Source organism: Melozone crissalis, unplaced genomic scaffold (genome assembly GCF_028551555.1).
Source record: "Melozone crissalis strain CALT ecotype California unplaced genomic scaffold, PUWL_Pcris_2 ptg000068l_1, whole genome shotgun sequence".
Lineage (NCBI taxonomy): Eukaryota > Metazoa > Chordata > Aves > Passeriformes > Passerellidae > Melozone > Melozone crissalis.
In genome coordinates this window covers 7,834,432-7,861,533 of record NW_026535846.1, presented here as the reverse complement: position 1 = coordinate 7,861,533, position 27,102 = coordinate 7,834,432, and the positions used below count along the sequence as shown (strand labels likewise).

The following is a 27,102-nucleotide window of genomic DNA, read 5'->3' as shown; positions in this document are numbered from 1 at the left end:
TACATATCTTCTCTGCCAACAAGAGGGAGATGCTGGTTTCATTCCCACTGCTCCCATGGCCCTGTGCCTTGACAGAGCTAACAGCCTCTCATTCAGCACAACACTTCCAAGAGAGACTGCTTTCCTTTTTTTGTACTTGTGGCTGTCATTATTCTTCATTTGGAATAAATCCTTTTGCTCTGTCCAGCTTGTCCAGAACCTCACTATAAAGGCCAACCATCTGGAGAAGATGAGCACCACAGTTGTCAACAAGGATGGATAAGAATGTATCATTTAACTAAGTGTATAATTTAACTAAATGTATCATTTAACACAGAACAGAAATAAGAGAATAGGTGGGAGGCTACCACCAGTTTCTAAACCTAGAATTTCAAACTGATGTAAAGATTTTTGGCATAGGTTTAAATACAATGGTCCTAACAAAAGTGCTTTTATTTACAGTCATAAAGCATAGTTTATGTGTGAGTCTTATACCAGCACATAAACCCATTCACCAAATCACAGATGTTGGGAGCTGATGTTGAGGATGGGGAAGATCCTTATTGTCAGCTCTCATTGCTTTAACTGATGCATTTAAAATGGTGTAAGTTACAGCCAAGCCCTTGATTGCTCAGCTTGTACACAAGAGAATGAATGGTGACACCAGCCAGGCTGCACAGGGCTGCAATCTAGACAGGAGCAGCAGCCAAAAGCTGTAGGAAGAAGCTTATTTGTGACAGAGTAAGAAAAGTGTCACTGCAAAGTGTCACCTACACTTTGTAGGTGCTAGGCTGGAAATTTCTCCCTCATAGGAAGTGGCTAAGCTGCACCTGAGGAGATGAGCTTGAGTGATTCTCTTCACACCATCTTAAAGCCTATTTGCAAAACATGAGATTACACTAGAAACCAAGCCTGAAAGTATCTAACAGCTGATTTAACTAAACTGGCACAGCACCTTGGCTTTAGTTAAAGCAGGCAAAGGTACAAGGTTCTCCCATGGCCACAAACAGTCAGAATTTATATCCAGTCACCCATTTCCATCATCCTTCCAGTAAAAGAATGCTACATTATTCTCTCTATTGTCTAGCAAAACTTTTCTGGCCTCACTTTGAAAAAAATCTTCCAGCACCAGCCCACCCCAAAATATTTAGATACCATGATTCTCCTGAAACTCTAAAGATCATCAGCAGTGGTTTCTTCACCCAGATCCACATCTCAAATTCAGGCCAGCCAGGCAATCCCATATCCTCAAACCCCCCTGTGCACACTTACATGGCCTTCATAGGTCTTCTTCAGAGAGCCCAAGTGATTGAGGAACCTCATTCCCAATCCACACCACTGCTCAGCTTCCTTGTATTTACCAACAGTGTACTGAAATATTCCTGTATTCCAGGCTCTTGTCATCAACCAAAGGATCTCCATCTCTGGGTAAGCATCCTGAGGTAGCAAACAAGCAGCAGCACCTCATCAGAAAATAGAATCTTCACTTCAAACTGACAAGTCAAGAGTGTGTTAGAGTTTAATTTTAGAGTAAGAAAACAGTTGGGTTCTTTCATCCTAAGCAAAGGGAGAAAACCCTTAAAAAAATCCAAGGAAATTTGTAATGCAGTCCTAAATATCCAAGAGACTTTTCTACACCTTCAGTGTATCTTTTACTGAAAAAGCCTTAGCAGCTCCACATATAACACTGTGTAATGTTCATTTTACCAATTATTCTCAGTCTAATGAGAATTTTTTTCAAACATGCTCAGGATCATGTCCCAGTCTCTTGGTTTCCTGTTCAACTTACTGTGCTGCTGACTACACTCAGAGCATCTTCAAAGTAGTCCCACACCTCCTGCAGCACACAGGTATCCAAGTCTGTCAATCCACTTGGCAAAGAGATGTTAATCAAACTGTGTAAGCATTTGCTGAGCATTGAAAGGGAGCAAAAGAGGAAATATTAAATACCATGTGCACAAACAGTTTTTAGTATGAGGAGCACACTGAGTTATGTCTCTATGATTGTCAGACATGTTTCCCTTGGTGCTTAACACACTCATATTCTTGCAGCAGAATATGCATTTTTGTACTATCAGATCTTATTAATACAAACTATGAAAAATAGAGTCAAGAGCAATTGGTACTTAATTATTTCATTGCTGGTCTCTACAGTAACACAGAAAGAAAATCACAGTATTACCTAGGGGGCTACACATGACAGCAAGAACAAAGTACCTTTTCTAACTCCCCCAACAAGAGCTATGTAGGCAGCATCCTCAGAAAGTCAGTAAGAAATACTGAAAACAGCTCTGCCTTTCTCAGTGTGAAGTGAGAAAGACAATATCAACAGTTGCCTTTGCCAAGTGCTCACTTCAAGGAACTTGGAAAGGATAAGTAACACAAATGTGCTAAATAAATCACATATATACTATGTGGCATCACTACCTTACAACTCATAGCTTTCTTCTCAACCCTTAATTTCTCTTCTTTGTCTTTGAAATACCCAGCAGAGTAACTTTGAAATGAACACCTTCCTCACAAGAAACAACCAGAGACCTCTTCTGGATCCAATTTTCATTTTCCTTCCTCAATAGATGAATTTATTGGAAACAGGACTGTGCCAGAAAACATGCCAAGTAAACAAACTGCAGGTAAAACATCTGTTAGGCAGTCACCCTTCAGAGTTACATTGGTTGGCCAGCAAGAAGTCGAACCTTGCATATAAAGTAAAATCCACTTCTTTTCAAATTGTAGGCTTTATTCCCAGTCAGCATTTCCAGTCACAGGCTCATGGCAAAGCTATGTGATAACACTAACCTAAATTTCACAGCATCAATGACAGCCTGCTTTTTGTGAAGGTTTAGTGCACTCTTGAGAGCTTTCTTACACAGTACAGGATACCGAGCTGGAGGTTCCATTGCTAATGCTTCAAAGAAAAAGAAAATAGAGAAGAATAAAAGAGAAATTACTGAAGTCAACTTCAATCTCTTAGGTCACTAAAATAAACTGCAGCATGTTGCCAGATCCCTTGTGAAAAACAACTGAAAAGAGATTTGCTTAATGGGCAGGTCACCAGCTGGTGCTTCTCTCCCTCTTTCTTACTCAGCACATCATCCATGAGGACAACAAGGCAGAAGCACAGAAAGCTTCATAATTCTCTGCTGTTTACCTCCAGTGCAGTAATACAAAAAAATTCTGGTGAGGGGCACTGTCTAAAGAGTTTTGTTTGTCTCCTTGAACACAAAAATCCAGATGGAAACCTTATGCAGTGGCAGGATTTGAGAACAGTGTCTCCAGGCACTGGAGAGTTCTCCCTCAGGGCAAGGAGAACAGAAGGTGTTTATGCAATCCTACAGGACACCTCCAAAGACTTGCCATGGTAGTTCTAAATGCTCCTCATCTTTCTTGGATCCTGCTCCAGATTCTCAAGCACATTTTTGTTACTAGGACTTTGAGATGAAAATATGGCACAGTGTAGAGAAGTGCTATTTACAAACTAACTATAAAAACTTTAGAGTTGAAACTCAACATTATCTTAGTGGCTCAAATATACTTAAAGTATCTATCCAAAGTCCACAGCCCAAAACTTCTGCACTGGGGCATGAATCAGTGAGGGTCATTCTCAGGCCTTTGCCAGTTTGGAGCATGTAAAAGTTCATCTGAAAAACCCTTTCCAGGCTCACAAACTATATGAGTGTCTCAGGGTTTGGAAATGGAAAGATATCACAACTTTGTGGTTCATCATCCATGTCATCTGCCATTTCAAAACACAGCTCTCCTAACCTTGCTGAGATCCTAAGCATCTTTGCTTCAGACAAAATATATATGGTCAGACCCATTTTCTGTATGTTGTACAACACATGATAATCCTGGCCACCTCAAAAGAACAGGAAAGAGAAATGAAAGCTTCTTTGTCCTTACATGCAATGATTTCAAGTGTCTTGATCTCTGTTTGGGGTTGCTCCCAAACTGACTCCATAAGACTGTGAAGCGTTGGATCATTCAATTTGGATCTTGCTTCAAATTCATAAAGCAGCAACAAGGTGTCTGTTGGGTCTTTAGCAAAATCTCCTACAAGAGAGACAGGACTGCCTGTATGTAATGATGAATTTTCTTTAAGCCACAGGGTAATTTTTGCTATAAGGTAATTTTTGCTTCCAACAGGCAGGAAAACCATCAAGGCACTCAGAGTTAACAGAAGAGCAAATTTGAGTGGAATTTGCCATTCAAGGAATACCTAATGGGATTTTTCTACCAATATCCCACCAGAAAAGGGGAACCATGCATCTGGGTTGGCTAACAGTCATTTAACACCTCAGCTGTTATCATACTGTCATCTATCTATCTACTCCAATGACCTCCATCTGAGACAGCAACTCCACATGCTCTGCATTTTCCATTAACATTGTGACTAAGAGTTCCATGTGCAGAACACACACTTTGTGGCTTACCTGTTAATTTCAGCACCTTCCATACCTCCTTGCATGTCTGAAGATGTTGAAGGGCCTGACTAAAAAGCTCCGTCTATTTTACAAAATTAAATAAGTTATTTTTGTCATGGTTTTAAAAGCAAAAGGAATAATTATGTCAGAACCAGCTATAAAATAAATTAAGAATTAGCCTAGTTAGTAAATCATCTATACCAGTTACTGGGCTTTTGGGGTTTTTTGTCTTTTAAAAAGACCTCCACATCTCAGACAAAGCCACTTCACATTGGCCCAGAAAGAGCCATCCATGCTCCTGTGGGACATGACTGTTGTATCTCTCAAGAATAAAATAGTGCTATTGAGACTGACAAACCACTAAATGCCACAACAGAATTGCCCTCCACAGAATTTCTATCATTCTACAGCAGACTCCTGTACTTCCTTCACAACCTCTGTGTTTTCCTTAATCTTCTTATCACAGTAAGCACAATGCCCTCTTCCTCCCACCCACAAAAAGATGTACACATAAAAGAATAGAATTTTATCACAACCACAGTGGTAACTACTTTTAGCAACAGCAGCAATTGTCTTTCTGACTAACCCAAAGTTAGCAGCAGACTCCTTACAAGATATATCTTGTAGATTGAAATTCCTCTCAGAAGTTACTGCCATGACCCTTTATTGATACAAACCCATTCAAAGACACTGAACTAATTTACAGAAATTCAACACTTACAATTGCCTGGAAAGGTGTATCAATTCTGACTATGAAATATTCCCTTCTTACATTCTCAATATCCTGTTCTGAGTGAAAAAAACTAGGACTTCAAAATCAGAAGGAGAAAATGCTAAACTGGTGCACTCAGAAATAGTTAAGAGGCTTTGCCCTACCTGTTCTGAAGGTGTTACTTGTTGTCTCCCCATCTCCAGATCAACTGCAGCTGCCATTAGCAGGCATGTCTTCTGAGCAATCAGAACAGCTTTGTCAGAGGGACAAAACTGGGACAACTGACACCAAAAATAGGAAAAGGTAATGAGAATTTTACGCACATAAAGCAATTTGCTTGTGAACAGATGATTGCTGACCCTCCTCTATGACACTTGCAGGAATCAGCCATGAGTAATAAATATTCATATTGTAATTTTACTGGTATAATTATTCAACAGAATTATTTAAAGTGTAAAGCAGAGTTGGAGTCCCCTCTCTACAAGCACATATGAGACTGACAGTGTTGGCAGAAGTCCTGCATAAAGATTAGGACTCAAGCACTTAACATGTTTGTATTAATGATACAGTTTACAAACATCAGAATCCATTCATTTTAGAAACTTCTCATTGAAATCTTATTACATTCTTAAGAAACAGAATGTGAAGTATGACAATAATGCACACATTTTCTATCACAAGTCAATCTCCTTGTGACAAAAATGCTCCATCTTTAGAGCATACAAGCATGTCTCCATGGAGACACCCAAACCATGGATGTGACTTCTAGAAGAACTAGACAGATGAAAATATTCCTCAATTAGAAACACTATTAGCAAAAGTAAATACCTTGTAAGACAGTACAAAAAAATCCCTCATCTTTTCAGGGCTGTCCTTGAACTGTACAGCTAAGTTCCAAGCTAACAAAGACACAAAAATGGAGACTAGAATAAGAATCTGCACTGCTACATGTGTGCCCATCTAACCTCCAGCAATAAGCAGTTCAGGTCCTACAATTCTATTTCTGAACCAATATGTCATCAACAGCTCATTTAACAACAGCAAGAAATACTGTTACTAGTGATTTGTTAAAATAGCTAATTCAAGCTTTCACATTTTGCCTTGATAATTTCACCACAACCAAGAACCCATTCTAGCACACACCCTGCCAACAAAAGCATGAACTGGGAAAGGCATTTTCTTATATTAGTTAACAAAGCCAGCATATGAGGGGAAGTGTTGTACAGTATTCCCAAGACAAATAAAAAAGCAAAAGGAGAAAAACCCACAATGTTTGAACCATCCCTCATTTTACCCCAGCAAGGTCAAGTACATGGCAATTAATCACACTATTCTGAGTAATAAATGGATGAGCATCTAAAGGCAATCAAATTATTCATGTATGAGAGCTTGACCCAATTAAATGTTTAGATTCTCCAGCAACTTTCACATTAATTTATTCAATAGGACAGGTTTTTGTAGTCTTTGAATTGTTTATCCTGTGAGTGAGAGTGCTGCCTTTGAAAGGTCCTGATTCCATTCATGCTCATGTCCCTGTATCTGACCTCTGCTGCTTCTCCCCCTCCCTTGCTGCTCTTTGCTGGAGCACACTCACACTGTGAGGATGTGTGCAAGAGCAGCTGTCTTCTCACACTCATTGCCACTGTTTGCTCTCCTGTATGCTCTGACAGAAGCAAGAAGCTGAAAAATTGGCCCAACTTGTTACCCTATGCTTATATTTTTATTTATAGACAGCAAATGCACTAATCCTTTACCAAAACAGTGTAACAAAGACTACAAATGAGGATCCAGAGACAGCTCTATGCTTAAAGCTTAGGGCAGCCCATGGGAGCTGCATTTCCCACTAGAAACCACTTTATCTGTGATAATATTTGCTGTTTGGATTTCACAGTCTGTAGTTCAAGGCAAACTCCAAGGCTGCAAATTTAAAGGACCAAATAAAGACAGGAGATTCAGTTTAGATGCTGAGAGAGCAACCTACCAACTTTTCTAAACCAGTGAGCTTCAAGGATCCTCATGTCCCCTGTGAATTTCTCTTCTGTGAAAGACTCGGCAAGTTTCTTGTGAGCTGCAGAAAACATAATTCAATACAAAAGTACCACTTTTGGAGCAGAATAAAAACATTTCCAGGTCTCATCCTTGCACTACAAAACAGAGGTTTCCAAAACACCTGTGTAATTCCTGATGAAGATTTATTCTCACAACTTAAATCTAATACTCTTCAGAAAGCCCTATTAAAAACAACATAAGGTGCCTCAAACAGCATTTTTGAGAAGATGCCAACAAGTACTGCTCTTCTAAGTTCACTGACACTGAAGTCTAATGCAGAGGAGTTTTACTTAATTTCACAAACTTAATTACAAGTTTGAAGCCTTTCTTCTAGGAACCTTTTATTGATTTAATTCTGCTCTTAAATCTCTTCTGCTTGCAGCAGTGCTGCAAGGCTTTCATAGCAAAACCTGTGGCACTGAGATCCAACTTCACAATACTATTGAATCTCCAGCTCTAGTTTTCATTGATTTCACTGGGAAGTTCAGAGCCTGGACTGAAATAAGGAGTCTAAATATTTCATTGGTATGGATCTAATCATATCATAAAATGTTCACATATGGAAGAACTCCAGAAAATGCAAATAAAACAAAAACATACCCAAGTTCAAGTAAGTCAGTATGGAGTTGATATCTTCATCTCTAGAATGGAGAAAAAATTCCGTTTTAGAAAATTGATTAATTTTTTTCAACAGAAAAAAAAAAAAAGCAGAACACATTATTTATGTTGGAATATATTTTCCAAGTTATAGATAGATCCACTCTTCTCACTCCAAATTTTGGAAAGATATCCCACTAGTGTCAAAGTTACAGAGATTGCTTAGCTCACAACCTCCATTAAAAATGCCTAACAGGCATATGCATTAATAAAAGAAGAAGGCAAAGAGCAAATATTTAAAGAAAAGTTTAGACAAGTTGAAAACATGTTCCTATGTTTTCATAGGAAAAGCTAGAAAATCATCTGGGTGGACTTTTACTAGCATAAAAAATAATCTCTTGATTACTCTACAAGAAAAAATGCCCAGAAAAAAAAAACATTTCACAATTTGAACAACATATCCACCATAAGAAAATGGTTTTTCAAGGAGACCCACCTTTTCTCTGCATTTTCTGCCATGATTTTTGATAACATCAGACGGACCAAACATCTGAATACAAGAAAAACAAGAAATGGAGAAACAAGATTTTTTTCAATGGTGTACTTTGCCCTAATTTTCCTGAAAGGATCCCCTTTTCTTCCTTATGCTTCTCCTTGTATGTATATTGAATTCTTACTTTAAGGATGTAAATAATTGTCGGCAGTCTTGTAAATGTTCAGACAAATACTCCAAAGCTTTGATAGCCACAATTTGTTGGTCATTCTGAAAAGAATTAAAACATGTTTTGTATATTCTGCACTACCTCAGTTACCACAAAAGATACCCAAACCAAAACAACAACAAAAGCCAAACAAAAACAAACCCCAAAGCAAGCACATTTTCCAAGTCTGTGCAGCCCAGCAGCAGGAAAATGAACAAAGGACTGCACAGAATTGCCTGAGAGTGCAGAGAAAGCTCTAAGGAGAGATCATATGATTCCCTGCACAAAGAGCCTGTGGCAAGAGCACGACCAGTACAGGTTGCTGAGGCTTTCATGCCTCACAGGGCTGGGAACAAAGCCCTGATAGCCTGGAATGCAATCAGCCACTTCAGACAGCGCTCAGGCCACCAACCAAGAGGCAAACAGGAGGGACAAAGGACTTTCATCATGGATTTATGGGTATTCTTACACAGCTTCCCCCTCTCACATCAAAGATCAAATCCCAGAGGCAGAAGAAGATGAAACATTTTGCTAAGGAGAATTTTACAGAAATACACAATGTTATATCCAGATGCCAACATTTGTAACTCAGAATTCTTTATTCTTCTGTCAAAATTTTAAAAGATACCACTTCCTTCTACATGAAAATAATTTCTACTTTGCATTACACAACACATTTGAGTGAGACCTTTGTTGTGGAAGCATGAAGAACTAAGAAATCCATGAAATACAGAGAAATATTAAATCTAGGCCAGGTTAAAGAGGTTAGGCTGTCCTACTTATATCAATGAAGCAAAGACAACATTATCTCCTCTACCTCTAAAGCAATTTGGGCAGCTAAACTCAAGAGGTTGCTGCCTGTATTTTTATCCACTCTCAGCTTGTCTTCATGTTCTGGTGGCTTTTCTGCTAGTTTCCCCATTTCAATAACTGCTTCCATAGCTGAAAGAGAGAGGGGAAAACCAACATTTTTATAGAAGCAATTGGAAGGTGCAAAGTTCTTTTTTAATGATTTATGAAAGGCTATAATTTTTAATTTTTTACTGAAAAGCCAAGACAAGAAAACCTGAGCATACCAGCACTTCTCCTCAAATACACATTTCCTCCTAGGGAGGTGCCAAGAAGCTTTCAAGTTACTAATCTAAGGAAACAAAGATGCCATACAAATGATACTCATCTCACATCCTTAATTTTGTTCTGCTAAGTAACTGTTTGTTACCAAAGACAGAAGACTTTCTCTAATACATTGTCTGGGCATCATTCCAAGCTCCCACATCTTGGCTTGTGCTAAGGGTGCCACTGCTTTAATGTTCACACTGTGCTGTGTTTCCCACTCTATATTATGTGAGCAAATTATGCTGTCAATAAAATTTGTATAGAGAATAATTAAATGGCAGAGAACTCATTGGAAAATAAGCTCTGCACATTACTCTGTATTCTAAGTAACTATAGACTGTATTTCTCCATTTTCATTACTTGAGCTAAGATCCTCATTAAAATATGAAACAGCAGAACTCATTATAAAGGAGAAAGAGGCTACAGAGATACAACATTCTGTAAGTAATCTCAATAATTCATGTATTTCTTGGTAACTTCAGGCTCCATCTGTCCAGAGAAGTTAAGAGCAGCAATAATGGTTCCCTCAAGTTCCATATTGCATATGCATACTAAAAAGTATAAAATGATTCTCACCCTGGGATGCTACTAGAGCTTCTGCCCATGGGAGGATTCTCTTCCCTAGACAGGGACTCCATCCAAACAAAATCAAATATAGCAAAGGGCTCTGCCTCTTACATATTGTGTGCTAAAAAAAAAACCAACTAAATCCCACTTTTACAGCTTAAATCTACAGCCTGACATTTTCAATGACTTTAGGGACCCTTCTTCTAGCTACCCTCTGTGGTGTCTTTCTCAAGATGAACAGTACAAAGCTATTTATATATATTTTTAATATACTTGACATTTCTCCTCGTAGTGGATCCTTTAACTTTCAGGTTGTACCTTTATCAGTATCATTCTCCAACACTGCAATCTTATAGACACTGAATTTAGTAAAGATGCTGTTTGGATCACACCTTTCTGCTTGTTTAACTGCCTCTTTAGCCTATTCACAGAAGAGATTAAAGGAAATCAGTACAACATCACCTTGAAATTAGTATATAATTTGCAATAGAAAAGAAATAAAAAGATACACAAAACATTACTGGTTACACTGCTGACATCTAGAGAATAACTCAAGATGTTTGATAGGGCCAGATCTGCCCTTGGAACAAAAGTGATGAGGGCAGAAGACAGCACCAAAGGCTGAGCAGAAATCAAACAGCCAATTCCTCAAAAATAAGAGCAATGCAAATAAAGACATAAGTATGTCTACATATGTATTAAATATACCTTGTCAACTTGTTTCAGGTGAAGATAGCAAGAAGCCATGTTCCTCTGCAGCTTAGCCAAGTTCTGGTCTATTTGCCCGGGTGTATAGAAGCTGACAGAATAATTGTACCAGTGAAGGGCTTCAGAATAGCTTTTCTCCTAGAAAATATAAAAATAAAATAAAACCCAAACAAACATGGCCATATTTGGGTGATTAAACTGTGTATGTCTTCCCAATTTTTCTTTACAAAAGGTCACAGCAATGAAAGATTTAGTCAAGTATATCCTAGTGCAACCTCCAGGTTGTTCCAGGTGCAGAATCCAGCACTTTCCCTTGTTAGATTTCATACAGTTGGTGAGTGCCCAGCCCTCTAATTTGTCTAGACACTGTGAGAGACAGAATGCAAAGCTTTACTGAAATCCAAAGAGATGACATCAACTGGCTTCAGCTGATAACAAGGTGGATGACCTTGTCCTAAAAGGAAATCAAGTTTGACAAGCAGGACTTCCCCCTCATGGACTACTGCTGGCTGTGACCAATGACTGCATTGTCCTTCAGGTGCTTTTCAATAACTTCCAGAATAATCTCCATAATTTTACCGGGCACTGAAGTGAGACTGACAGGCCTGTAGTTCCCAGGGTTGTCCTTCCTGCCCTTCTTGAAAACTGGGATGACTTTTGCCAGCTTGCAGCCAACTGGGACCTCTCCAGATTCCCAAGACCATTCAAACATCATTGAGAAGTCTCACAATAACACCAGCCAGCTCTTTGACTACTCTTGGATGGATCCCTTCAGGCCCCAGAGCCATATAGGAGCCAGTTGGAGCAGGAACTCTTGCATTAACTGTTTCCATGCACAAACCTTAAGATGAAGCTACCTGAAACTTGATTTTGTAATTGAAAACAGCACCCAGATGGATGAAAATAAAACTAGTGCCAGCTGGAACAAGGCTCTTAGTAACAGTTTGCACTCTAACCAAAAATAGACATATCAAAGAGGTCAGAAAAAGAATTTCATTTTCACTGATATAAATAAGAACACTGCTATTTGGTCCCAAACCTCATAATGTTTGGCAGCTCTGTCCCACAAGATGATGTGCAGCTGATTCAAGGCTTCAGGCAACAGCTGTTTGCCAGTATAATGACCTGAAAAGATACTGCAAATCATCACTTTACAAGAACTTTACAAGAACAAGCACATTGAGAGGCATCTAAGAATTATTCTACAGCCTGCAACAAAAAACAGGGACACAGCAATAGTTTAGGAGCCAGTGTTTCATATCCTGTTTATTAAAAAAAACACCCAAACCAACAAATCAACCAAGCAAAACTCAAAATACCCAGTGGGTAAGAGAAAAATATTTTCATGCTTGAACAATGTAAATGTAGCTCTTGGTCCTAGCTAGATGCAACATCTGATCTGAAGTCAAAAAAGTACTACAGTGCTACAGGTGCAACAGACCTGAAAAATAAACTGTTATCCAGCTGCTCTAACAAGGATATGCAACCTGGCTTAGATTGACAAACAAAAATAAATTGGGCTGGATGGACAAAGCATTAACATTACACAGAACTCCTGGTTAATGTTTCTAATCCCACATGAATCAGTCACACACAGTCTACACTAAAAAGAAGGAATTGCTCCAGCAAATGAATTTAACACTAAACTTGATCGTGACTGTTGTTCAATATGGAAGTTGAGAGTTGCCAAGTAAAAGAAACATAATGGAAAACAGACACAGAGAAAGAAAAACAAGAATAAGCAAAAAAAGTGAAAATTAGAATGCAAGACTTTAGCCAACTACATCCAGCTTTCAGTAAACAGCAGTAAGAGATGGATACAGACCTATAATAACTTCTTCAATCTTTTGCTTAGCGAGCAGCTCCCTCTTATTCTGCAGCAGGAACTCGATGTGGAGCAGGGTAATTTTTCCAAGGTCAGGTGAAGATTCAAATCGTTCAGGAACAGATTTCAGAAAATCAAAACCAACTGATTCCCTATTCACAGAGATGCATTTTTAAGAGGCTGCACCAGAAGAGCTGTTAATTTTCCATTCTGGAGATTAACATATTCACACCATCCAGCATGTTTGTCATTCAATCACACCGACAGAATGAATCAAGGTATGAATTTGTTACAGTTCATCTATTCAGTGGCAGCTTCCTCTTACCACAGGCTTCTTCCACTGTATTCATAAGAGTTTATTCTTCACATTTGCATCAAGATACAAGCACATACATACATAATCATGATGGAGCACTTAACAGGGTAAAAATTCGTGCCTCAATTTATTTTGCAGTAACTTGTTATCCTTCTTCTGCTTTTCCTAAGAATGGTTCTAGGGCTCCAAAGTCAATCTGATGGTTGGTTATAAAAAAAGTCAGTCTGATGATTCCAGACATATAATAAAACTACATAATGAATCTTAATCATTCCAAAGTAAGTCTACAGCACTGCAAATTGCCCCTACATTTATTTCACACTGTGTTCTGTTGCTACCATAATCAGTATCTCCTTGCTATAGAAGACAGGCTCCCTCTCAAAACCTTTCACCTTACCCCCATGAGCTTTTACTTGAAATAAAGCATCATTGTATAATAGATGTTCTTTGCTTATAAAGAAAGACCCAAAACCTCCAAACATTGTGTTTACCCCACTTAGAGATGCTTTCATACCTTCCATGCTCCAGCAGCAGTTTGGCAGTATTCAAACAGAAGTCTAAGGACATCTCAAAGTGTGTGAATTCTGCAAGAGCTAGACAGAACACAAAGCACTTGAGATTATGTAATCAACTTAGACACTTAATTGCTCAATTTACCACTTATCTCTTCCACCTTCTTTGAAAGGCAGAAACAAAACTGAAAAAAAAAAAACCAGCAACCCTATAACAGATGTACCACAAATGGAAGAATAATAGCTATTGTGTTTTGACTTTCCTTTCACTGTACAGTTAGTGCAGTACTACAGAAAGGTGACAGCCTGATAGCCCTGGAATTCCAGCCCTCTGTCTCTCTAAACAGGAACAGCATAAATTTTAGTAGAATAATTTATTTTTTTTTGCCTCAAGCTGCCTTTTATCAAAATGTCTCATCCTTATCCAGCAGGAACAACCTAACACTGAGGTTAGTGCTCAGGCTGGGTGTGGTATCATATGGCACTGGGAACTACTTCAGCATAATGCCCTGAGCATCAGCTGTTGGACTGAGTGCTGCTGATAAGCAGGTATCAGTTTCACACCACTCAGATAAAGTTTTAAAACTGTTACTCTGTGCTGAATGGTTAAGAACAAAACAGATACATTTGTAGCTTGGATGGGATCAGAGAAGGAATACACAAGGACATGACTGGAACAGTTGTTAAAAGAAGCACTTGAAGGCGGCTGATGCAAGTGTGCAACAGAAGATTTTAGTGAAATGCCTAAAATTTAGCAGGAATCTTCACTCAAAAGACAGAGCACACACTTTTCTGCCAGCCATACAAGAAAAGAGACACCCACTCATTAATAAACGTGCTTGAAAAACTGACTGGAGGTTTAGTGTTACTAAACAATAGCCAAGTGTGTTTTGATAGGCAACTCTATGGTTTCACAATTCAAACTGAAGAACACAAGTCAGCTCCTGTATGTTTATTTGAAACTGTAAAATTTAAATGACTGGCTACTTGAAATCTGGCTGAAAGCCCCAAGGAGGAATGTGGAGTTACCATTTCTGCTAGTCTGACAGCATCCAAACCCCTGCTCTCTGCAAGAAATTCCTCATCACATCCTACATTTCTCAGATTATCCATTACACATCTGATGCTTTCCAACCCTACTCTCTTCCTTAAGATTTCATTATTTATGAAAATAAATTTCTCTGACACATTAATTATCCTTTCTATATTAAAGTCTCCCCAAAAACTTTCTTATCCTCTCATTCCATTGCAGAATAAATTCTGCTCAAGTGACAAATGTGAGGAATAAGGAGAAAAGAGTTTATTTTACTTAAATTAACTCTTGTAATACAGGTTTATAACAACACACTGATGAGCACATGATATCTCTTGATTAAAATCTGCAAAATCCCACCCAGAGAACAGCAATGCTTCACAAGCCTTTCTTCTGGGCTGACTGTGTAAGTCAATGCACCTTCACCCTTCTGCATAATTTAATGCATATGTCTAAATAAACTGTAGCTTTACATTGCTACATTTTCACTCTCTTCCTTCTAACAGCCTTCAAAGTGTTCTCCCTCCCCTATTTGCAGCAAGGCTATTTAAATTAGCATCTGGATACCTCCTCTGTGAACACTGAGTACTATGTCTCATACTTCAAAACCAAAAGGACATTTAGCTAATACAGATTCTGGCAAAACCATAAAATTGTTTTTCTGTGTATGACACATGCAGTCTCCTTGGATATGGAGTAATAGAAAACCTAGGGAGAGCTGTGATACCTGAGTTAATATCTTCATCTGATGCTCCACTTTTAAGAAGAATTTTAACTTTCAAAAAAAACCCTGCTGGGTGCAAATTCTCCTGCACAATGAAAAACAATACATTACTTGGACAGCTCTTTGTAGAACACAGATCCTGTGAGAGTACAGCACATATTAAGGAATCAAACAAATATTAAGGAATCACACACTCCCCACTGAAATCTTCAGTTCCATTTTAATGACTGAAGCAAGTGGTAGGCAACTTATGCCATAATTTCTTCCTAAATGCAATGTGCATCTTTATTATTTATTCTTACATCACCAAAAGACCACAAGGATAACGAAAGCAAAAGATGTAAAATTCTCAGTTTGCTGTGGCCCATTTTTGATATTTTTAAATAGAAGCTGAACATTACTGAATGATAGAAAAATTTCCAGCTTTTCTATGTGTGAATTGGCTGGATTAATCTAGAATTAATATGAGTAGATTCAAAGTAGTTTATAAAAAGAAGAAATTCAGGAGTCAACAACAGTGGGAGCAATTGGAAATAACAAAGACTGTATACTAAAGCCCTCACTAAAACAGTGCATTTTTCAGGTTCTAAAATAAACATTTTCTTCTGGTTTTCCATACCCTCACACAATATCAAATGTACATTATCAAAACTTATGATGAAAACACTTTCTGCCTCAAAAAGCTTTGCAAAAGTAAACAATAGAATAGGACAAAAGGCTTAGATACTGTAGTAGCATATTATTTGCATAACTAAAATACACTGCCTTTTATCCTGATCTCATGAGCATAAGCACTATGATCTGCCTGTAAATTCAGGCAGCATGCAGAAATTGAATTTCAGCTTCCATTTAAAGCAAAATTTCATACTTTAAACTTGTTTTGTAAAAAACAGAAAATTAAATTTTTTTAATGATTGACCAAAGACAAATAGGAATTTTTCAGAGTTCATTTACTCCCCACTAACCTGAATAGATGGAAGCACAAAATTAATTCAAGTCTCTATGGGAAACAGAATTGGTAAAGAATCAAGAGACCTCACTGTAATGGCTGCTTAGAGATGTATGAACTTCCTTCAGGGTAGCTGATGTTTACACACCTCATTTTTCAGATCTGCTTGCATGCCTCTGCCTGGGTGTTGCTCTGGGGATCCCCCAGACAATGAGGTAATGGAAATCATTTTACTCTCTGTGCTTTAGCTGTGGGTTTGTGGTTGTCCCAGCTGCCTGTCTGTATCAACTCACACATCTGAGAAATTTTAGTCACACCATCATCAAAGGACCTTACTACTGACACATAGGAGGCAGGAGGGCAGCTCTACTTCTACATGCAAAAAAGTATTTCTCTACAAAAAGAAATAAAAGCTGGGAACACCAAAATATCCATAAGAGCATGGAAACATAAAGCAAACACACCTCAATCTGTTGTCAAGGATAACACACCAGGGATTAATGTGGTCCATATTCCCATGTCAATAAATGCTTGAGTTTCATCTATTGCAATCTTTAAATGCAGCAAAACTTAGTACCTGATTTGCCAGGCTTATGGCTTTCAATGCCTTGTCCAGGTACAGGCTGCAATCCCACTCAAAATAGGTCGTGGCCAACAGCCTCAGCACTTTAGCCTGGGAACCCAAAAATAACCACATACAAACATACACATGAACACAAATCACTTAAACTCTAAGGCCATGAAAAATAAAAGCTCTTTGAGGCAAAAAAACCCTGCCTGGTATCAGACACATAAAGTGATTTCTCACATCTGAAATATATCCAGTCTTGAAGCAATGCTGTACACACAGGACATGAATCAGCTAGAATTCAGAGAAAAACCAAATGGCTGCAAGGAAAATCAGATAACTGGAAAAAAAAAAATTAAAGAAGAAATTGAAATAACAGAAGGTACATGCTTCACAGAGGAAAACAAACAAATAAAAAAGCAGGACAAAGACCTACATGATGATGGACTTCAAATACATAAAGAGGAAGAAATTAAAATCTTCATATCTGCAGTCAGAAGTAAAAGAATAAACTGACTTTGAATGAGACAGAGAAACATCTATCACAAATGACACAGCTCAGCTGATGGTGTATTGAAAGAGAAGAGGCATAGAAGAAGAGATGCCCTTTCAGGATCTGCTTCAGCCTCTTTCTACACTTTGATTTCTGCGAAATAGCAGAATCAAATATGATTTAAGGGTGCTCATCAGTGACTGATGCTTGTAACAACTGAACTTTAAACTCCGCCAAACTTCACAGCAGACTACTAAAAAGGAGACCAGGACATCACTGGGCAGGTTTGCACAGAAAAGGCAGATAACACACTGGAGTCAGTTTAACAAAATGCTCCTATTTGTAAATAGAAATTTCTCTATTTCCTACCTGCATTTCTTTGCCAACAGAATATTTCATGTCCATCTTCCCAATGTCATAACTCTGGCTATCAGTGATAAATGGAAGTTAGAATTAAACAGGATGACAGAGATAAATTCAGTCAGCCTTCTGATATGTTCAAAATTCCTATCCTTTCCCACTTCCTAAGCAGTTAAAAATCACATCACACAAACTAATCTCAATAGCCACTTTCACCAGAGAATAGAAAATTCTGGGTTCCTTCTACCCTTACATTAAAAATTGTACTCAATCCGTTCCTTCAACTTGTTGCAGCACATTCTGTAACATCTTCTACTCAAACATTTTGGTAGGTTTTATCAATTTTAACCACAGAGGTTTTGAAGAAGCAAGTGTTTCCATTCTCACCTGGAACACAACATGGCAATACACAAAATCTATTCATGACTGGTCTCCAGACCACAGCACACCAACAGCAAAGACAGAACCTGTAACTTGTGATCCCCATTATTCTTCTAAAAGTTAAATGGCAGAACAAAGAACCACCCAGGAGAAAACACAGTGATAATTCCACAAAACCAGATTTGATTACAAATGCTGTGAATAAAGAGCAGTTAGAAAGAAAAACAGTAACTGGGCTCTTGTTCTCTAATCTAATATATTCTCAGACCAGGGAAATCTTAATCCACTAGATGGAGCCACACTCTTTCTCCAGATTATTATTTGCACTGTGCAAAGCTTTATTTCCTCCTCAGATTTTGTCATCAGGACTCGGTATTTAATTTTCCACAGGAATAAAATATAAAATAATCTCCAAAGCACCAGATGTAACTAATTCTGAGCATTTTCACAAATCCTCTTTGACAACAGATACAACCATAATGATTTGGAATTTGATCTGTTGCCCTCCATTTTCTTCTATTTGAAAGAACAAGAAGACATTAACACAAATTTTCTGCAGTGAGGCTGTTACCATGGCATGAGGATGCTCTTCCTCATAGCCTACATTTCCTCACCCTTAGTAATACCACAGCAGTTATTTGGATCCTACCCAAACCATCTCAACCCATTCCTTTTTCACCTTGATGTTTGTGCCTTTCATCAGTCAAGGACTCTTCAGAAAACTAATCCCTTTGGAGGGAGGGCTAGGGAGAGGATTGGAAAGAGCCACTGCAAGATGACTTTCATTCTAATGGCAGGAAAATCCATGTGGGAAAACAGACGTAGATTTTAGGCAATAATATACAACCATTACAAAATATCTGCTCAGATCATTTGGTTCAGCTAAAATCTTGTATTCTCACATTTTTAATGGGCCTCTACATTCCCTTGCTCCCCCCTCTCCTTCACACAGGTTTTTACATCTCAGAAGAAAGGGTTTGGGTTTGTCTATTTGATTTTTGCACATTACCTGAGCCAGAAGGAGCTCTGTTCATACTTCTTCCATTCATAGGTTTCCACTCCAAAATTGTAACAGAGGATTGACAGGTAACAGGTCTGGAATAAAAGACTCCTGCTTCTAGAATGTTCTTGTCAAACATCACTATATCTATGGCACTCCAGTCTCAGGTTCTTTAAAATGCATTTTACTTTCAAGATATTTCCACTGCTATCACTTCTGGCCTTTTGCAAGGGGATGCTGATGATGACTAAATGGAATTAATTGGATGGGAAAGTGAAGTATCATTAACCAGACCAGGACACACAAAACAGCAGGATTTTTTTTGAAATACATGAGGAACACAGAGTTCCTCAATAAATCATATTGAAAGCACTGGAACTGTGTAAATTAAACAATAAAAATTTAAATTTGAGAGGAAAAACTGTAATACCATAACCCCTTTTTTTTTTAAATAACAAAAAAATTTTACATAATTAAGTGAAGAAGACTCTACCTGTTTCATGGTAGGCTTCTTCCCAGCATTTCTCTTTGGGGTTAAAAAAAGATTACAAGATTTAAAAGAAAACTGCTTTTGAATGCTTGGTTATTCAGAGCTTTATCAGTCAGCCTTGACAACATCTGTTCATAATAACTTGTCATTTCTTTGAAATTATTTGCAGCTGTCATATGTCATCCAAAGAAGAGACAAAAAGTCATTTTATATGCCAGCAGGCTGCCAATATTTACACCCATTTTGCCTCTGCAGTATCTTCTTTTCCCAAATATAAATGATGCTTTTTGCAAGGGACTGCAGATTTCAAATTCTCAGACAAAAATGAGAAGGGTAGGACAACCTCTTGCTTCAATTTTTTTTATTTTTTTTGCAATCCAGAGGCAAAAGCACAGAGTAGGTATATGCATAAAGACAAAAGAGCTCACTCTCAGATGTGAAACCTTATTTTTCACAGGTTCATTTGTGAATGTTTCCTTTCCAGGAGAGAAAGTTTCCTGCTCTGAGCATTGGTTCATAGACTATCAAGGATCACAATCCTCTCCAGCTCATCTCTGATACCACACAACACAATAATCTCCCTGTGTTACTCTCCAGGGACTCTCTGGTGCAATGGGAGCCTGCAAGAGTTTAGGATTGAGAGCTACCCAGCAGTCTAAAAGATTTGGATTCACTCAGCAATCACCAGCTCTTTCCATTTGCCTCATTTTTTAAATGCCACTTTTTAAATCAGAAGTTGTATCACTCTCTCATGATCAGAAACCTCTACCTTGTCTGCATCAGTGCTCCTGCTTTGTGAAGAGCTTTCATCACAAGAAGTTTAATATTATTTAATGAAGGAGTTCAAGCAGAAAGAATGAAATTAATTTAGAATTAAATGAGAAGCAGGAGTGCAAAGATCCCAGTGAACACTTTCAACAGTAAGAAGTTCTGCTCTTATAATTCAAATCAAAGCTAGACCCCTGCAACTTAGTACTCAGATGCACTTGAAAATAGCCTGCAGATGACACAAAGCAATGTAAAATCAGTTGGAGTTTAATTGGTTAAAAACAAATAAATTCCAACAATAATTCCCATATTTTTCTTCAAGAATTTGCATTTGCCCCTTTAAATTTTATTATCTATACCAGAGAGACAGGAAGAAAATGTTTTTTAAATATTGGAAAACAGGTAAGCAAATGAAAATAAATGTCAGGAAGTTTATTCTCATATAACAATAATAGACTTTTATCTTTGCAAACCAAGAACTAATCTGCACAGGATAGTTTGTTTTCTCTGTGAGACAAGAGCTACAAAAACCACTACAAAAATCATTCATAGCTCTACAGTTTCATGAAGATGAAGATTGGTACTGATAGACTTGCATATCAATAACTTTGTAACTCAGCTCTTCTCTTGTCCCATCTGTCCCCAGACAAATGTTCACATGGGTACAAGATGCAATATACAAGATCAAGATGTAAAATGCAGCTGGTTCTGTAGAGAGTAGGTGGTATATTCAATTTAGAAATCTTTTTGCCTCGCTTGCTGATTTGTCTTCTCATTGTTTAGGAAAAGAGTTTATTATTCTATTTCAAATTCTAATCTAAGAGAAGCAATAAAAAAATGCACTCTGAAAAAACTCTGCTGTTTCCACACAAAATTTTTAGCAACAAAATCTGAAAGAGGCAACCAATCGCAGAAGAGATCTCCAGTTCAGAGTACTTTCCAAAATCTTCTGTGGCATATGTCATGCTTTAACATACAAAGAGGAAAGTAGGTTCTCAAAGTTTGGAATGATAAAGAAGGGAAGATTTCACTTACTTCTTTTGGCAATTTCATTAACATATCTTTGCAGCGCTGCACGCACATCACCGCTTTCTGAAAATCCCCCTGAGCAACAGCCTGAGAAAGCAGCAGAACATGCCAACAAACTGTTAGTGTGCAACTGCTCTTTGAAATTCACTAAAAACCTCATTCTTTAAAATAGGACTCGGGTTTTTCACATGCAGTAAAGCTAGGTTTGGGATTAGGTATCTGTCCTTGCAGTGCTATAATAATTCTATTTTTCCATATTGCCAGATGATCAAGAGATCCAGAAAGTCACTGCAGTGCTTAGGTAGTGTGCAAAGGCCAGAGACAAGGGACAAGGTCATTCACATGCTAAGATGACACAAGAGCTCAGCAAAATTTATATCACCTCTCCTTTTGTCTCCATGATCAAATTAAAATATGGGCCATTGCTTTGTCCTGTTTAGGGTAGCTCCTGAGAATTTTGGAGATAGCACTTCACTTTAGACACTCGGGTCAGTGGTGTGACCAACAAATGCAGGAACTATATTCTCTGTACTTGCATTTCTGTGTCTGTAATGCTCTTTAGGATTGGTAGAGTTCTCAGGCACTTCTGAAGGAAAAACAATTCCTCTCAAAACTTAAAATTTCTAAATTACATCTTTTAAATTACAGTTACTTGCCTTGTTCTCCAGTCAAGCACAGGACACTGTTGGAACTGACCCATGTATGATTCAGAGGCAGCTGTTTATTTTATAAACAGCCATGATAGCCAAATCATAAAGCAACAAATCTGAACTAGAAGAGATAAACACTACTGCAAGAATGACTGTGATAAATGAGGGAAATTAAAAATCATTAAATGATTGCAACACTGAATGCAAACATGAGATCTGCTATCTTCTATCTAAGTGAAGGAAATCTATCCCTCAGCAAGTCCTCAATGCCAAGCACTCAGGTATCTAATAACTGGGTCAGAGTTTCCCTCTATACCCCTACAAGGTATAGAGTGACTTATAAGGGAAACTGAGAACACATACTGATTCAGCTTGGTAAGAGAGTACTTTGAAAAGGCTCTTCTCCACATCAGCTCTGTGCACTTGAATATCTGCTTCACCCTCGCTGCCCTTCCGTAACTTGGCATACAGCTTCTCTATACTCTGCAAAACAAAGTGCAGGCATCACCCATGGAACTTACAAACAGGGGTGTATGTAAGAAATCAAAAGTGGCAAAGAACTTACATTCATGGCATTCTCTAGAAATCCATCTGCAAGAGCAGCTTTTCCAATATCTATCCATCCTTTCCCAGTTTTCATAGACATCTGAAGGAGGTAGTAAGTCTTTTGTGAAAATGCAGTCACTTTCAAGAAAGGCAATGTAAGAACTCATCTTGTTGTAGCACAGATCTAACACAGGACAGAGGTATTTCAGCTCTGTAATTTCTGACCAGCAACTCTCACTTCTGAACAAACACTCAGAGCATAAGACTTATGGTGGCCCACTAGACAATATTATGAGATACTGAAAAGTTGTTGTTATCTTATTGCTATTATCATATTTCTAGAGTCCCATACTGTTGTCATTATATTCTTAAAGTCCACACCTTCTAGCTGGTTTTCTACCACATAGCTCTTTTCTGTAGCACAGTTCCTCACAATTTCACAGGGGCTCCTCCAAGCTCTCAGCCCACCCCTTTTATCCCAGTTATCTTTATGAGCCACAGCTGCTGCCCAACTAAGGACTTCGCAGCTGTGGCTCATTTCGAATAGCTAGGACCCACTTATGCAATACATAGGACCTTCACTACACTGAAATAAATGCATGTCCTGCTCATATTTTACCCTATGAGAAGATGTGATAACCACACTGCCCAGACACTCCAAGCTCCAATGGCTCAGCAAGGTATCCCTGTAAGACACAGGTCCCACTTCAGCATGTACTTTGTGTTCTTAAAAGGGAAAAAATGGGATCATCAATCTTATCTTTAAGTGATGAGAAGAGAGAGTCAGCAATGCTCCTGCCAAAACACCAGTTACCCTTCCAGAACCAGACGTATACCTCACTCCCTTTCCAAAGCAAATGTAACAAGATTTGAAGACTTCCCTGGGGGATCAACTGTATTTCATTACACACCCACAATGAGCCTTACCAAAATCTGTCTTCTAATAGTTCCCTCCGGAGGATCGCTGCCCTCACAAAGGCAAATCAGTCTGCAGGCAACAAACCGCACTGCAAGAAAACAGAGCAGGCATTCAAGTTCCCTTCTCTCTACTTCTTAATTTTTTTTTTTCAGAAAGTCAAGCCCTGCCATATCTGAAAGACTATCTGGCATTTTAAATCACAAGACAGAAAAATGTGAAAGCGTCAGGAGTCAAAGAAATCTGAATTTTAGCCAAGACGTTTAAAATTGCTTTTCAGACAGTAAGAAAAAAATATATATTCTCATTAAAATACCTATTAAACAATTTAGAGAGAGTTTAAGTTAAATACATGGTATTCAAAGATTTAATTACATTGCAGGTGCTTACAGTAACATTTCTTGAAAGCCTCAAAATAGCCTTCAGCAAAATAAGGAAATGAAGTTTAATAATCTTTACAGTTTCAAAGTAAAAAGCAAAAATTTCAGGCCTTCCTTAGACATCAGGGATGGAAAAGACACTACTTAATTTAAAAGAGCCTCTCCCTGGCCCTTCAGCTGTGATCTGAGAACATCATGTTCTACTTTATGTCAACTTACCCTTTTTCCCTTAGCTGGTGTAATTTATATGATGCAGATTGTACATCATTTTGACTCTAATCCCTCAAGACAAGAATGCAGGCCTGACTCTGCAATCCCACAGAACCACAGAAAGAACATGCTGAGGGAAAACACCAAAAGCTCATTTCTGCTTTCCCCCAGCCCTGCTCCTGGCCCAAGAGAACCCAGGAGCTGTGCACCTGGCTAAAGCAGGTCAGTGAAAAGAGGACTTAGAATGTTTCTGTATGTAAACAGGGATGAGATAGCTACATGAAAAAAACAACCTTGCTTGATATAAATTAAGTGACCAACAGTCTAAGATTTACATCTATGTTATTTCCATACATTTTTATATTTGAACCATACTATCAGAAATGCAAATTACAGCTTCCTTTGGTCACATCACCTCTTTGCTGGTGCTCTGGCATGGAAAGGGGAGTGATAAGAATGCCTGCACTGATTCGGTGTCACAAGATAACAACTACATTCAGGATGCTTCTTGAACTGTTTATACAAGACCATCAATACATTTTTCTCTTTCTAGCCCGTGTCTGCAAAGACTCAAACAAATCTCCAGCACTGCCTATGTGCCTGCCAGCAGGGAGTGCTTGGTCTCCATGCTGCAGCACACAGAACACCCCAGGGAGGCACAGAACATACGTACATTTGGCTCTTTGCTCATCACTGATAACAGCACCCGTGTGTTTGGTCACTGTCCAGTTCCACAAGCTGACTGCACTCTCTTCAACCTGGAGAGGAGAATTCCACTCAGTTTAATTGTGTCCTGGATGTGGATCCCATTGAAATTTACAACTGGAAAAAGAAGCACCTTTCAAGTGTTTCACAGGAATGGCCTCTCCACATGTTTACCCAGCTCCCTTTCACACCAAAGGTGTGAGTTTTCCATAAAACTGTCACAGGATCCCACAGGGACCTGGTGGACAGTGACCTGAGAACAGGCATGCTGAATGGATGGAGCATTTCTTCACCTAAAATCTGAAGGGGTTGGAGAAGAACTCTAAGAATCTCATCACATTTGAGAACTATCTGTAGTAAGGCTTCACCTCTTTTGCACATCCAAAAGAACACAAAGTAGCTTAATTACTTTAAATACCTACACTGGGAAACTTCAGATATTAGCAAACAAAGAACAAAGGTTACTTATATACTCTTGTTAAAAAGACACAGCACTACATAAAGGCAATAAGCTGCTTTAGCAACCCACCCTGAGGGGCTGATTTTCCACCACTTTATTCTACTTTTCATGACAGATCTTGCCTATGAATAAATATTTGCCTGTCTAGGAGAGAGTTCATAGCCCCTCTTATTGAAGTGGTCAGATTACAAATTTATGATTTCTCCTTTTTTCAAAAATAATTTAGCCCAACTGATTCAGGAAGAACTGAAGGGTACCATTTCTATGCTCTTGTATTTCTTTACACACTGTACTATTGATACTTTCTGTTACAACACTTGCTAACTTATCTCACTTCTTGTTGCAAATTTAAGACTTTAAAATCAGTGTTCCTTAGCTGATAATTGCTACTTCTTAAATGTCTCTTGAAAATATAATTTTAGAGGAAAAAGTTGGACAATTTTTCAGCTGGTCTTTTTCCTTATTTCAGATTCATGTATTACCAGATTTCTCTTTGAAAAAGGACTTCTAAAGTAAATGTTTACTTCTTGCTAAGTACTCCTCTAGGAGAAATAAACCAAACATTATAAACAACCACCTGATAAACTTTTACAATGACTGAAAATGAGTACCTCCAATATAGTTTTGTATACTGGGATATTGTTTACCAGGCAGCTAAAATGACATGCTTGCTTGTTTTCTTCTTCCTTGGGTTATCTGCTGTCACTATGGGAATCCACAGACAGGGTGAGAAGGACCTCTCCTCTGATCCAGTACCAAACTCTTAATGCATCAGTGCTCTGTGCTTGCATTTTTACTTAAAATTACAACCAGATACTACTAGTGGTTTGAAATAATAAATACCTTAACATCATCAGTAACCAGTAATTTTCCCATTATTGTCATAGAATGGTTTGGGTTGGAAGTGACCTTAAATATCACCCAGTTCCAACCACCTGCCATGGGCAGGGACACTTTTCACCAGACCAGGTTGCTCCAAGCCTTGTCCAACCTGTCTTGGACACTTCCAGGGATGGAGCAGTCACAGCTTCTCTGCATAACCTGTGCCAGGGCCTCACCACCCTCTCAGTATCTTACTAATATCTAATCTAAGTCAACCTTCTTTCAACATAAAGTCATTTCCCTCTTCCTGTCACTTCAAGCCCTTGCCCAAAGTCCTTCTCCAGCTCTCTTGGAACCCCTTTAGACACTGAAGGTGCTGTAAGGTCTCCCCAGAGCCTTCTCTTCTGGCTGAACTCCATCTGTCTTTCCCATCTGGATGTTCTCCAGCCCTTCAATCACCTTCACAGCTCCCTCCAGCAGATTCACATCCTTCTAAAGCTGGTAGCCCCAGACCTGGACACAGAATCCAGGTGGGTCTCATGGAGAACACACTGAGAACACATACAGATTCAGCTTGGTCAATGCAGGGTCAATGACACACACACTTTTACATTCAACATCATTTCACATTGACTTTTAAAAATAACATTTCCCACTTTGTTTCGGACTTTCACGCTTTTGGGGCAAACGAAGAAGAAGTGAACTGTTTTCTTTGCATTTCAGTAGCGCTACACTTCTAGCTTCCCCGCCACGGGGGGGAAGCAGCAGCAGCTGGTGTTTACGGAGCTGCAGCACCAACCTGGGCCAGGGCTGTGGGGTGTGGAGCACATGCACCCCCCGTTTCGTCAGACGGGTTGGGAGCGGGGGGCTCTCCCTCCGCCACCTTCCCGTCCTCTTCAGAGATGCTCTCCGCCGCCCGGAACAGCTCCTCCGTGAGGGCGGCGATGCGGGACGGCGCCTCTTCCTTCAGCAGCTCCCGCACCAGCGCTGAAATACAAGAGGACAGCGGGGCGTGACACTCAGCCCAACATCAGCCGCCAGTGACGGCACTTATCGGGAAGGGAGAGCCCGCGGCACCTTCCACGGCCGCCACCCGCGGCCCCGCCATGGCC

The 27,102-nt window shown here is 38.9% G+C and overlaps 1 protein-coding gene across 1 annotated transcript; it reads right to left on the bottom strand.

The window, feature by feature from the left end:
- TEX11 (testis expressed 11) lies at positions 1-27,098 on the bottom strand. The gene is given in 28 exon segments (XM_054289718.1): positions 1-220; positions 1,252-1,416; positions 1,769-1,889; positions 2,779-2,887; positions 3,883-4,032; positions 4,413-4,485; positions 5,280-5,396; positions 5,944-6,014; positions 7,097-7,183; positions 7,765-7,805; positions 8,258-8,311; positions 8,439-8,524; positions 9,280-9,404; positions 10,464-10,566; positions 10,854-10,991; positions 11,893-11,978; positions 12,679-12,830; positions 13,509-13,587; positions 15,267-15,348; positions 16,790-16,885; positions 17,643-17,700; positions 19,024-19,109; positions 21,308-21,388; positions 22,315-22,434; positions 22,517-22,597; positions 23,425-23,504; positions 24,677-24,761; positions 26,790-27,098. Coding segments are annotated over 28 exon segments (2,907 nt in total). The 3' UTR covers positions 1-148.
- Positions 27,099-27,102: the final 4 nt, after the last annotated feature.